General features: G+C 42.1%; 1 protein-coding gene across 1 annotated transcript in view; it reads left to right on the forward strand.

The window, feature by feature from the left end:
- Window positions 1-367: 367 nt before the first annotated feature.
- The window catches only part of GRIN3A (glutamate ionotropic receptor NMDA type subunit 3A), a 152,979-nt gene continuing 139,557 nt past the window's right edge, over window positions 368-13,789 (forward strand). The window contains exon 1 of the mRNA XM_035016184.1: window positions 368-1,730. Within this exon, the coding sequence (XP_034872075.1) occupies window positions 1,032-1,730 (699 nt within the window). The 5' untranslated portion in view covers window positions 368-1,031. The remainder of the gene's footprint in view (window positions 1,731-13,789) is intronic.

Raw genomic sequence — 13,789 nt, forward strand, 5'->3', positions numbered from 1 at the left:
GCTGAGGAGATTACATGTGTAAATTATTCTGGCTTTGGTGCCCTTAGCGAGAAAAACCTTTAAAGCGACACACCGAAGAGAAGCTCGTTAAAGTCACAGCTTCTCAAAACCTATCCCAGTGAACCGCTGGAATTCAGAATCCTCAGGCACAACTCCGAATTCGGAATTCTCCGCGGCTCAGAGTCCTGCGTCGCACGGAATTTCGCAAACCAAGACCCGGCGCCTTTGCGGGGAGCGGACTTTCCAGGGGCGCGGGAAGCGCCACCCGGGAATCTCACCATCAGTGGGCGTTTAGCGCAGCCAAGCGACAGGCTGGCACCAGGGCTCAGCAACAGGGAGGCGCCGGCTGAGGCGGGGAGAACTTTGCTCTCCGAGCAGAACCACCCTTTGCTGGCCAGTCGCGTCGCTCCGCCGAGGAAGCAGGCGGCGGCGGCGGCGACAGGGCGGAAAGAGGAGCGAAGCAAGGAAGAGAGGAAGTAGCGAGACAGGAAGAAAGATGAAGCCAGTGCCGGGGGGCCCCGCCAGAGGGTGGCCGACGGTGGAGCAGGGAGGATTTGGCTTCTTTTTCGCACTCGGGGCGTGAACGCCTTCTCCTGCGCGACCCCAAGGAAATAAGTGGGTCTCGCCTGGGCAGAAAAGGAAAAGAAAAGAATCCAAGTGAGCGCGTTGCCCCCCTAGGAACTCCGGCTGCTTCCCAGCCCAGCCTCCCCGCGGGGCCGGACGCAGTGCCCGAGCCGCCCTGCAGATGGGGCGGGCAGGGAACGGGCGCCCAAGCCGCGGGTGACCGGCTACGGCCCGCCCGCCTGCCGCGCTCCGCGCAGGGACCGGGCGGGCAGAGGATGCGAGGCGGAGGGACCTGGGCGCACTAGGCTCCAACCTGGATGGCCCGGAGACCGCTTCGGCTCCTGGGGGCGCTTAGCCGTTCAGAGTGAGCTGCCCGCGGGACCTGGGGCGGAGACCTTAGGCAGCGGCTGCAAGGGGGGTGAGTCGGGCGCAGGAGGGGGCGCGCTTTCTCCCTGGGGATCTCAGTAATGAGGAGACTGAGTTTGTGGTGGCTGCTGAGCAGGGTCTGTCTGCTGCTGCCGCCGCCCTGCGCTCTGGTGCTGGCCGGGGTGCCCGGCTCCTCCTCGCACCCGCAGCCCTGCCAGATCCTCAAGCGCATCGGGCACGCGGTGAGGGTGGGCGCGGTGCACTTGCAACCCTGGACCACGGCCCCCCGCGCCCCCAGCCGCGCTCCGGACCGCAGCCGGGCAGGCGCCCAGCGGGATGAGCCCGAGCCAAGGACTTGGCGACCCCCGGCGCCCTCGCCCGGCGCACGTCGGTTGGGGAGCGCCCTGCATGGCCGGGGCCCGCCGCGCGCCCGGAAGCCCGGGGAGGGCGCGGGGGCCGAGACCCTGTGGCCTCGGGACGCCCTCCTCTTCGCCGTGGACAACCTGAACCGCGTGGAAGGTCTGCTGCCCTACAACCTATCTTTGGAAGTGGTGATGGCCATCGAGGCGGGCCTGGGCGATCTGCCGCTCTTGCCCTTCTCCTCCCCAAGCTCGCCGTGGAGCAGTGACCCTTTCTCCTTTCTGCAGAGCGTGTGCCACACCGTGGTGGTGCAAGGGGTGTCGGCGCTGCTCGCCTTCCCCCAGAGCCAGGGCGAGATGATGGAGCTCGACTTGGTTAGCTCTGTCCTGCACATTCCAGTGATCAGCATCGTGCGCCACGAGTTTCCGCGGGAGAGTCAGGTGAGAGGAGTGGGGCGCCACTTGGGGGCCGGGACCTTATGGAGGGGAGGAGGGGAGAAAGGGGAAGGGTGAAGTCCGGAGGGACTTGGGGCTTTACAACTTTGATATTGTTTAAGGATCGGACCATATCCATAGATGGTTGGTTGAAGAAGTTCAGTAAAAGTAAAATAAGACAGTGTAAGTGCGGATGGAAATAAAATAAGAGGTAGGGGTAGCAGATGGAAGAAAGGAAGTGGGGGAAATAAGCGTAAAAAATACTCCTGTTTTGACCAGCTGGGGAAACCTAGTGAATGCCAGAGGGAAGTAGAAGTCAAAGTTCAGGAGCGTGGAGAGCAATGGATTTTCTAAAGACGATTGCGGGTGAGGGCGATGGTAGCGATGGAAGATCCCTGAGAATGCTAGTCTTTCACTCCCAAGAGGAACTAAGCATGTGGCGCCAAGAGCTGCATCTGCTCTGACTTCTTTAGAAGGTGTGCCTGAGGCTTGGGCGGTGGTGTACGGAAGGAAACAGCCCTCTGAATTCCTATGAGTAAATAGGAAATCTGCAACGAGTACGGAAGCAATAGGTAAAGAAGGGCGGTTAATTACGCTTGGGCATTGAAATGCATTAGAATTATTATCTGGTAGCGTAAAAATCGATGGGAGGACTCATCTGGGATTGGTTTTTTGGTCCCTACCTTTCTGTGTCATGTGGGCTCAGAGACTGGCTGTATGCAGTTGCTGTGTTCAGCTCATTTCTGTCTCAGTGATCTAGGACTAAAGAAAGAAGAATCTAATGCTTTCGTTTCTTATAGGTTAAAAAATTGAACATATTTTTAATAAAAGGAGCTATTTGTGAATTTACTGTTGACAATAATATAAATATTTAAAGAGAGGGCGGGAAAGGCAGCAAACTCCTATTTCAGCAATAGGAGTTTGCTGCCTTTTGTGCATTATTTTTATCAAAATATCAAGCTTCATTAAGCCTTGCACAAAGTATTTATGAAACAAATAGGTAATCGGTGTTGGCCCCATGTTAAAGATTGAGGAACTAAGGAAAGTTTTGGTCAGTGTACTAATAAAAGAGTCCAGACACTGCAGAATTTCTAACTCTACATATCATTTCACTATCCCTTTAGCTGGAAAAAAAAAATTTCTAATCTCTTTTCTTCCACTTTTGATATATATACAGAGATAAAAGCTAAAATGAGTAAGGCCAAATACAAGTGAAAAGTTTGATAGAATCTATGCATAAAATATCAAGAGAGTACTAAAGATTTCTTTTTCTAGAAAAATGAATCTTACATTTTTAATCTTAGGAAGACTGGGCACCCGCTACTTTCAGCAGTTGCCCAGAAGATTGCTATTTAATGCTGAACTATAGAGATTTGATCTGCAGAGTGCAGGCTAATTAACTTTTATCTAAGACATTTCCGTCACCTGAATCTGAATGACTGTAGGCAGCAGATGGGAAGGCAGGGAAAACACAGGTGCACAATGCTGCCAATGGCCAAAGTGTTATAAACATGAAATTGCATCCATAGGGTGCATCATTATTAATATATATGCAGAATCAGATTGAACGAAATGCAAGAGTCAGCATCACGTGCTTCTCATCATTGCTTCTTTATTACCTAATACTTCATAAGTTGCCAATAGTGTTCACAGTCTCCAGACTCCTTTCCATTTGTAGATTGTTTGACAGATCTTAAATAGCAAGAATTTCCCCCAAATTAGTGTTCCTTAGTTAGAAAGGAAATTGTGCTCCATGCTGGATTTGTGCATCATCCAGCACATTACAACAAGGGGACTAGGGAAACCATGAAGCAGCGTCTAGAATCAGACAACTTCACAGCTTTAGGACCACTGTGGGAACAGTCTTCCAGGGACAACCCTTACAAGCTGACAATAAAATGAACACTCCGCCAAGCACAGTTTCTTCTGTACTTCAATTCAGAAATGTATTTTAAATCACTGTTGTCACTGTTATTTTCATGGCCCACATCTTGAAAGGGGGAGATTATTATATTAACTCAGATCTCGTTTGCCCAACTGACATGTTCTCTCATTTATCTTTGTATTTTAAATTCAAACATATCTAACTTGTCTTACTTTTAGTATATCATTTAAATGTCATTCTATAATGTTCTGTATTAAGAATGTCCAACTCAGTGCCAAGTCACCTAATATGTAATTTTAGGATATGACCATAATCTGCTTTCAGCAAAAATAATAACTGATCTTTCCCTTGCTTCTGCTAAAAAGTAGACCTTTCTCCCATACACTGATATGATTAAAAAAAAAAAAAAAGAACAACTTTCAAAATATAGAAGAATGTCAGAGTCATTTTATACATTAAATAAAATTGACTTAATTGAGCCACTGTTCTCCTTGGATTCTACTGCCCAGTGACCTAATACATTGATTGGGCCAGTGCCTGAATAAAGGATTCTAGAAGAAAGAGGACTTGTCCACACAACCAAGTAAAATAAAATTGTGTCTCTTATTCAGACAAATCAAAATTGCTTGGAGCAGTAGTGACAACAGTGTTTTCTCTCAGTTTCTTCTGGGCTGTTGATTTCCTGCATATGAAACCTTTAATTAATAAATAGTGGTTTTGATAGTATTCTGCCACAGCTCATGAAAGGAGAGAGAGAGCACTGAAATGATCAAAACCCTGAGGAAAGCATTATAGTTTTATTTCACTATTTATTGGAAACAAACACATAAGATGATCAGCTTGTAAGGAACCAACTTTCTTCAAGCAGGGAAATCCATTATCAGTAAGATAATAAACTACCCACTTTTAGAAACCATATGTATTATCACTACATAATAAAAGCTTCATACAACATTACTACATAGGATAGGATTAAAGCACGTTTCCATCTAAAAAATTCTGACTTTGCTACACACTCAAACCTCCACTTGAGGCTAACTCATTTTATTAAAATGATAATTTCTTAGTTCTAAATTGTATTCCCATGACCTTCAAGTAATAATTCTGCAAATGGATCCAGATACATTTAAGTTATAGTAAGTTCCTAAAATTGTTCTTTCTCTTCCATTCCAGACCACCTTTTCTTCTAGGGTTTTGGTATAGTTTCTCCAAGGTTAACTCCTTGAAATTTGCCTGCTCAGTGACAGATACAGGTTTCTTTCTAAAATGTATATCTCATGTTAATTCCATAGTGGCTCCATTAGGCAGAGTTAATGGAGTAAGATAATTGGCTTAGATCCAAACCCATGCAACCAAAAACTGACTCAGGGCCCCAGGTTGGCACAGTTGGTTGAACAGCTGACTCTTGATTCCAGCTCAGGTCTTGATCTAAGGGTCCTGAGGTTGAGCCCCACGGGGGCTCCCCGCTCAGCAGGGAGTCTGCTTCTCTCCTCCCTCTCCCTCTACCCCTCCCCTTGCTCATGCATGCATACACACTCTCTCTCTCTCTCAAATAAATAAATTTTTAAAAAATAAATAAAAAACAAAAAGTGACTGTATTACTATTTTCAACTCCAATTGAACATACCAACCACAGTTTGCCTGTCTCATGAGCCATATATTCCCATGGAAATAAAAGTGTTTTAGATGGTCCCTTTTCTCTGACAACACAGTGCTAAGTACCGAAGCCTATTTATTAGTTTGGCTAGCACAGTGCCACTTCTGTATGATACAGGGACCAGAACAGTAATACCACTAAGGTACAGATTTCCCCCACTATCTGAAAGTAAAGCATTCCTCTGAAACCTTCTGTAAGCCAAAGTGGCATAAAGTGAAGAGTATTCCCCGCTTTCGATCAGTTCGCGTAATGCCACTTCACTTTGAGGAAAGACCTACCTTAGCACCTGTTTTCCCCGATGGAAAAAATTCAGAAGGGGATTTTCACTTTTATGAAAGCAAAGTGGCATAATGCGGAGTTTCAGAAAGTTGGGGGTGGCGGTAGTGCGCTTTAGCCAAGGTTTTGCTTCCCACCGTCAGTCGCGGTCCGCTGTCGGGAAGCAGGTGATTTCTCCTCCCCTGACATAACGTCAAAAGGTCAGAGTAGCTTCCCGCCCCGCCCCATGCCTACGTCTTCTTCCTCAGTTCATCTTATCGCATAGACATGGTCTCATCTCATCACAAGAGGAAGGTGAGTGCAATACAATAAGATACTTTGAGAGAGAGACCATAGTCACATAATTTTTGTTACAGTATATGGTTATGTTTTATTTTGTTATTGTTAATCTCTTACTGTGCCTAATTTATAAATTAAGCTTTATCGTAGGTAGGTATGTATAGGAAAAAAAACACAGTATTTATAGTATAGGTACTATTACTATGGTTTCAGGCATTCACGGGGGGTCTTGGAATGTATCCCCCACGGATAAGGGGGGGACTACTTTATATATCAGGTGTGTCATTAGGGGATGAGTAAAGGACATTTATTTTTAAAAGATCTGCTCTCAACTATATTGGTTTTCCTTGACTTGCTCCATGCAAAGCACTGCTTTCTGTCCTCCGGGGGAAAAACACTCTTCTGTAATTCATGATGAATGGCTGATAGTAGCAGCTAATTGTTGCTGACTTGAAGATAAATGATTTCAAATTAAATGTCAAGTGATACAAAACTTTTCTTAGAAGTGATCTTTTACAGACTCCTTTTGAGGTACAGAGACTTGGGATTAATTTGGAAGTTTTTATTTTTAATTTGGGGATTTTTGGTTTTTTTTTTTACAATACTTAAATTTTTTTCCAGATAAATAGATCAGAAAAGGTTAGCAGATACATTCACTGGGCAATTAATCTGTCTCACCCGCTTTTCTTGTGCCTGCCACAGTCTAGTCATAGAGGATATTTGGTCTTGACCTTCTTTGACTATTCTGTCTTGGAGTTAATTTATGATTGAATCAACTGAACTAAGTATCTGCATCATCTGAAGACCAGTTTCATTGTTTAATTCCTTAATGTTTTATCTTTTGGTGTTGCAGAATCCACCATGGATTTTGTGCCATTAGACTTTATTTCATGAATACCTCCAGTCAAATGCCAATCATGTTGGTTAAAATGGCACAATATAATGGAAGGTACATTAAATAACAGTGAAAAGACTCTCAGCCTTCCTCTGCCTCTCACTGCCCATGTAATCTTGGGCAAGTGCCTCTGTCTCTGAACATCTATGCTTATCAGTCAAAAGAAGGTACTTACCAATCTGACAGATTTGTATTTGTGAATCAGATAAGAAAACAGAGTACTTTCGGAAAACTTATGGTGTCAGCCAAACAACTGGTAGAGAAGTGTTGGTCTGATAAGAATCATCCAAGTCCTAATTTTCCACTAATTCTCATTAGTAGTTACCAATCAAATTGGCATGTGATTCACAGTGTAACATGTCTTCATCCTCCACCTTACTCTCTATCCCTCATTTTCTTTCTCTTTAGAAAAAAAAAAAAGTAGGTTTAGCTCTCTCACAGAAAAGGGAAAAAAAAAAAAAAAGAACTAGACTTCTAAGTACATTGTGCACTTGCCCCAAAATAGAAGATGTGCCGCAGGTACTATTTCTATGCCGATGGCAAATTTTCACCTATGACCATCTAACACAGTTTCTAGAGACTTAGGTTTGGCCATCGAAGCCTCAATAAGATGCCCGCGGTTTTTCAGAAATGTTGGTTTCTCACATCGGTTGTAAGTTTTTCCTATAAGTGAACTTAACAATAATAGATTGTTCATGAGAGTATGGCCTCCACCCACTATATCACTAAGCACACTGGCTCATCTGATACTATTTTCACAGCAAGTTTTTCTCGTTGGTTCATTCTGGCACAAGCTCCTTATCTCATCATGGACAGATAAGAGTTTGCAAACCAGGTACTTTGGGTACCAGTGCCCTAGACAACCATGGGGGGGCTCTCATAGCAAGGTATTGTTCATTTTGGTGACATCAGTAAATTCAGAGATGAAAGTCTCGTTGTCTCTTGTCCTGCCAACTCTAGCTACTGCCACTCACATACACAGAAAAGTAGAGGAAGTGTACAACACCGGAAATGTGATGCTGAATCTATAAAACTAGGCAAGAAGGAAAAAAACATCTTGGCGTCTGCCACATTGCTTTTTGAGTGAATGCATGAATAACAAACTAACGGAAATCTTTAAGGCACTCATTTGTCTTTCTCAGATCTTTTCTTTATGGGATAGTGGGAGAAAAGAGCAATGGGAAAAAGGTGAACTAGGAGTAAGCTAGCTCCCTGTCCCCGCTCTCGCCCCATCCCTTCCCTTAAGCCAACCTAACACCTCAGCCAGATTTTCAGTTCTCCTTCCGAACATGTAAGATTCAGTCACTTTCAGGGGACACTGTGATCTCCTGCATTGAGGGAGCAAGCTGATCATACAGACCTGGACTCGTTGTGTCGGTTGGAGTAAATACTCACCCTGAAAGGCTAGTATCTGGCTGGCCAGGGATGGTCTACTGGTAGAGATGAGCCTTTAAGGATTCAAGTGGTAAAGAATTAAGCAGAATGACTTCTTTTTTCAGTCAGGCTGAATTATGCCCCATTGTTTTTCATTTGAGTCATAGATTTAGGAAAAAACTCAATCATATATATTTTTATGGCATTTATACTTTGCAAGTCTTCTTCACAAATGTGCTCACAGAATCCTCCTAACAGTCCTGTGAGGTAGAAAACAATGCATACAACATATAGAGTGCTAGAGGAGCCATGCATTCTAGGAAAAGAGAAGTCACCAAGAAGACAGACTTATAGCTCCTTCTAAATTCAGTGTATTTGTTAGCCTACAATCCAAGAACAGACTGGATCCATCACTGCTTTTGAATTAACTCAGAAAAGAGGATAAAAGAGAGAGATATCTACGTCAGGTTTGATTGTTAAAAGCATATTTCATACTAAATAACCAATAATGGGAATTGACTTAAATGAATCATGATATATCTTTACAATGGAGTTCCACATACCCATTCAAAGGAAAATATATTGACACAGAGACAGAAAGAAATTTATATAATTTATATAAAGTATGACCTTGGTCCTGGAAACTATGAAGTCTAGAATTTTATTTATAAAAATTATAATAGAAGTCCATTTTTTCCCTATCCATGCTTTTATTTAAACAAAGTAAGTGTGTATTACCTACATGATTAAAAATATTAAGAGAAAAAAGATAAGTTACCTGTATATTTCCTCACCAATGCTTTTGATACTTCAATATGAAAATATAGATTTTAGGAAAAAATAAGTTGTAGAGTATGCTTAGATTTATCAGAGTCCTTTCATATCTATTTTTCATTTTATCCTCACAATTACTTTGTGAGGTGAGCAAGACAAATAGTATTTATTACCTTTATTTTGCAAATGAGACAATAGGAACATAAATGAAAGAAATACAAAGTTGGAGTTAAGAGAAGAGGCTTTTGAGAAGCAGACTTATGTTTGACTCTTAGCTTTACAACTTTCTAGACATCTTACCTTGCGAATTATGCCTCAATTTCTTGATCATAAAATATGACTATCTCCTAAAGTTGTGATGAGGATGACACCATGTATGCAAAGTTCTAAGCACAGCATCTAGAGCACTGTGTGTTCTTATGATAATGATCATTCTTTTGATATAAAGTGTTGACATGGTAAGATTAATAAAAACTAAAATTATAAGAATAAGAACTCAAATATTCTGGGTCGCTCTCCAGAGTGTTTCTATATGCATTTTTTTTTTTAAGATTTATTTATTTATTCCAGAGGGAGAGCGAGAGAAAGGAAGGGCATGAGTGGGGGGGGGGGCAGAGGGAGAAGGAGAGAATCTCAAGCAGACTCCTGCTGAGCATGGAGCTGGCCCTGGGGTTCCATCTTATGACCCCTGAGATCATGATCTGAGTGGAAACAAAGAGTCTGACACTCAACTGACTGAGCCAACCAGGCACCCCTCTATATGCATTTTCAAGATGCACAGGATATTCAAGCTTAGGAGATCCAGTTCCCTTGGACCAACCTAAGAAAAACAAAGAAAACTGCTGTTTTGAAACCCCACTTAGAGTTCCATTTCACTGAAATGCACCCTCAGCTTAGGTGTATATAAAATTGGGTAGCAAAAAAGTGAACTTTGAGGTCCAGTTTCAACTAGTTGCTCCTTTGTATTGGTTCTGAATGATTGGCTTTTTAGATCAGTTACATCAGAGGTAAAAATAATGTTCTATTTCTGTTCGTTGGTGTGAGGAACTCATAATTCTTGCCTTATCTACTACCCTAATTTCTCATAGGAGTCTCCCAGGAATTAAACTTAAGGAACAGTAGAACCATGAGCCAGTTGATAGTTTAGACTTCTTGGGGGAAATGAGGTTGTTAGAGAGGGGAGAGTCTAATTTGACATGGATTGAAGGTTCAGAAGTTTCCCCTGTTTCATACAGACTTTATCTGTACTAATATAACTGACTTGTGGCATATGTTAGCTCAAAAGTTTAGAGACAGTAGCACTATTATATACTGAGGTTTACAGAAAATGGATACCCATAAGGCAGACTGTGTTTTATTGAATGCTGGCTATATCAAAACTGTTTGATACATACAACTTTGAGGGACTTTTTACATGCCTATTGCTGTTTTGATTATAAAAGTAATGCATATATATGCACTACTCCTTAAGGGTGTCCACAGATAACCTTGAGTAACATTTTGATATATTTTATTCTCTCAAGGCCAATGGTTTAAAATTTTTGGAAACCATTTAAAATTTTTAGAAACCATTGGGTATAATTAAAGAAAGCCCTACTGTCAGTCCAACTAGGTATTGACATCAAAGGACAGGAGAGAGAAAAACCTTTTTTTTTTTTTTTTGTCCTAAAAACTCAGAATTGACAGGCTTTTTGAAACTTGGCAACTCTGAGCTGATGCTATTTCTATATTTAAAAGTGGTATTTTCCTTTGTATTTGCAATCTAGCTTTATATTTTCAACATTCTGCAAGTGGCTGAGTCTGTATAGTTCCAAACAATGGCTCAGTCTGCATCTTTCAGTACCATTCCTAAGAATGGCTTGGAAATGTGTTGTCACTACTCTCTTCTCAGTTAGGGGTGGTCATTAGCAGAACTTTCAGCATCAAGCACTTTGATGGCTGCAAAACCTACGTACAGACTATTGGTGTTTTTTGTATTGAAAGCCTCAACTCAAAGCCAAGCCAAACAAAAGTTGGGTTAATACTCTCCAGATTAAAAATAATTTTTTTTTTAATTTCCATAAGCAAAGTGAGATGCTCAGCATGTCTTCATCTAACAGAATCACAACCTGGCAGATTGCAGAATTCTATTTGTTCGGTCCCAACCAGAGGTACTTAAACAGGGATTCCATTAAGTAAAGAATTTGCTTCTGTATATTGTGAATTTAATAGGTTCAGATGGAGAACTGTTCTTGTTTTGATGCTATACAAGGAATTAATTTGAGTCACCTCACATACTGTGTTACACACATAAGGAAATGGTTCAGAGTATATCTGAAAATGAATGATAAACCCATGCCTGAGTTAATCCAGTGTGCCTTCACCTGGTCACAGGCACAGAGAGCCATCTAGTGGTCCCTAAAGTACAGCTTTATGTTCAAGCATCCTAGAAATACAGCCTGACAAGGCAGGAAAAGGATTTCAAACAGCTTTCAGTCCTTGTCCCAGTCTTTTAACTGTGGGAAATTTAGGTTAATCCATCACAGAAAAGACCTTCTTCTGCCTTCCAAGAAGACCCAACAATCTGCTGTTTGGCCACCATATCTATAATTGCAGTTATAAACCTTAAAGATATCTGAAAGTGTATGTCTGGAAGGGAGGGGAAGCAAATGTGAATGACTCTTACTAACTTCAGCAAGGCAGAATGGCTAATTATTGTAGTGTTTACTCTCACTTTGGTTTATAATGCAACTTGAGAAGATGTAGCCATTTTATTGTGTTAAGCGTATCCTTTGCTCCTTTATTTCTAATTATTAAAAATGTATGCTCTTTGTGGATAATTCCAATAATTAAAAAATGCCAAAGAATAAAATAAAAATCACCCATAAACCCAAAACCCAGAGATCTAGACATGTGTATATATTATAAAATTGGGAACCATGCTATTTTATGATTTTTAGCTTGCATATTATAAATATCTTCCCATGTCATATTTTTTTCATTATTTTAATGGGTAGAAAATTTGGCTTTGAATAGATTGTTTCATTCGTTTAACTCCTGTTGTTTGAATCCAGGTATTTCCCACGAAAAAATCAGTAACACGTTAACTAATGGGACTTTACCAGACTCGTCCTCCTTAATATTCTTGTCATTTTTGGTGCTGTTTAGCACCCTCTCCTTGAGTTCTAGGACGCACCATCATGGTTTTCCTTTTTTTGGCTCTTTCATTGCTTTGTTTTGTTTTTTTAAAGATTTTATTTGACAGAGAGAGGTACAGCGAGAGGAGGAACACAAGCAGGGGGAGTGGGAGAGAGAGAAGCAGACTTCCCGCGGAGCAGGGAGCCCGATATGGGGCTCGATCCCAGGACTCCAAGATCATGACCTGAGCCGAAGGCAGACGCTTAACGACTGAGCCACCCAGGCGCCCTGATTCTTTCATTGTTTTTTTTACTGATTGTGCTTCTTGTCTTTGACCCCTTGTGGTAATAATCATAGAGCTGTGCTGTCCAGTATGGTAGCTGCCAGCCCTGTATGAATACTGAAGTTTAATTGAAATGATGTAAAATCTAAAAGTCAGTGTCCCAGGTGCTCTAAGTGCTCAGTGGCCTCATGTGGATAGTGGCTACGGTATTTGACATCACAGGTATACAACATTTTCTGTCTTCACTGAAAGTTCTGTTGGGTATTTCTATTGCTGTCGGAGGGCATGCAGTTGTAAGGAAAAGAGACTCACTGCAAGGAACTCAAAAGTGAGGGGTTTGTGCTGGAAACTATAGGAACCTGACCAGGAGCTGAGTTGGCAGGAGGCACAGACAGCCCGCACTGCTGGAAAGTGCAGGGGCAGCTACTCCCTTCCCTTCCTCTGGGGCCCAGAAGCTCTTCTCTGGGCTCCTCACTTCCCATCTGCTCCATCCTTCTCTCTGGAGCTTCTTCCTCTCCCCTGCCATAACTTCTACATGGATGGGGTTCTGATTTACCATGACAGGACATAGCCGGAACTTGGTAGGACTTTCACCTCTAATCATCTGTGGGTTTTATATCTCTTAGCTCACATTCTGCAGACATCTAATGAGCTCAAACTACATGGATTGCTTCCCCCTCCATCTCCTGTTCTATGTCCTCCGTTAATCCAATCAGCAATGGCCAGATTTCAGTGTTCAATAGAAGCCTTAGAATACAGCAGTAAATAACATAGCAAAACTCCTGCTCTCAAAGAATTTATATTCCAGTGGGGGAGATAGACAATAAGATATGCAAACATAAATATAATAGTTTTAAGTAGAGGCTAGTGCAATGGAGAAAAATAAAGCAGGGTCAAGGATTAGAGAATGACCGTGGTTAGTCACGAAGGCCTGTCTGAAGAGGTGACACCTAAGCAGAGAATGAAGTAAGAAGTGAATCATGCAAATTTCTAAGGGAAGAGCATTACAAGCAGAGAAAACAAAGTACAAAACCCCTGAGGTAGGAATGAGTATAGCAATAAATATTTGTTGAATAAATGAATAAATGGACTATCCCGAGGTAGTAGCCATTATAACATTTGTCAGTGGGCACATTTTCAAAAGAAGGTATAAATAGTGAGGAAATAACCAGATCTAGCATACTCCGACACAGGGGTATTTCCCAAGGTGTAGACTGCTGAATTTGTTTCCTTGCCTATGGCAATACCAGGAATTTCTAACTGGAATTCCCAGTCATATCTCTCATTCTCACCTTAAATTCAAAATATTTAAAGATACCCTAAGGTGGTGTCCCCTCTCACCTCTAACAAGAATTCACAGGCTGTCTTGGACCTCTCTCTTTTCTTCGCATCTGATTCTGTTGCCTTCCTTAGTATATTTCCTTCTTCATCCTTCTTTTCATAAGACATTAGCTCCTCCCAGCAATACTCTTGAATAGCCTCTGTAGCTTTCCTTTCTTTCCTCCAAACCATTCTGCACCCTCTG

This window comes from Mirounga leonina, unplaced genomic scaffold, assembly GCF_011800145.1.
Source record: "Mirounga leonina isolate KUSES-001 unplaced genomic scaffold, KU_Mleo_1.0 Mir_170, whole genome shotgun sequence".
Classification (NCBI taxonomy): domain Eukaryota; kingdom Metazoa; phylum Chordata; class Mammalia; order Carnivora; family Phocidae; genus Mirounga; species Mirounga leonina.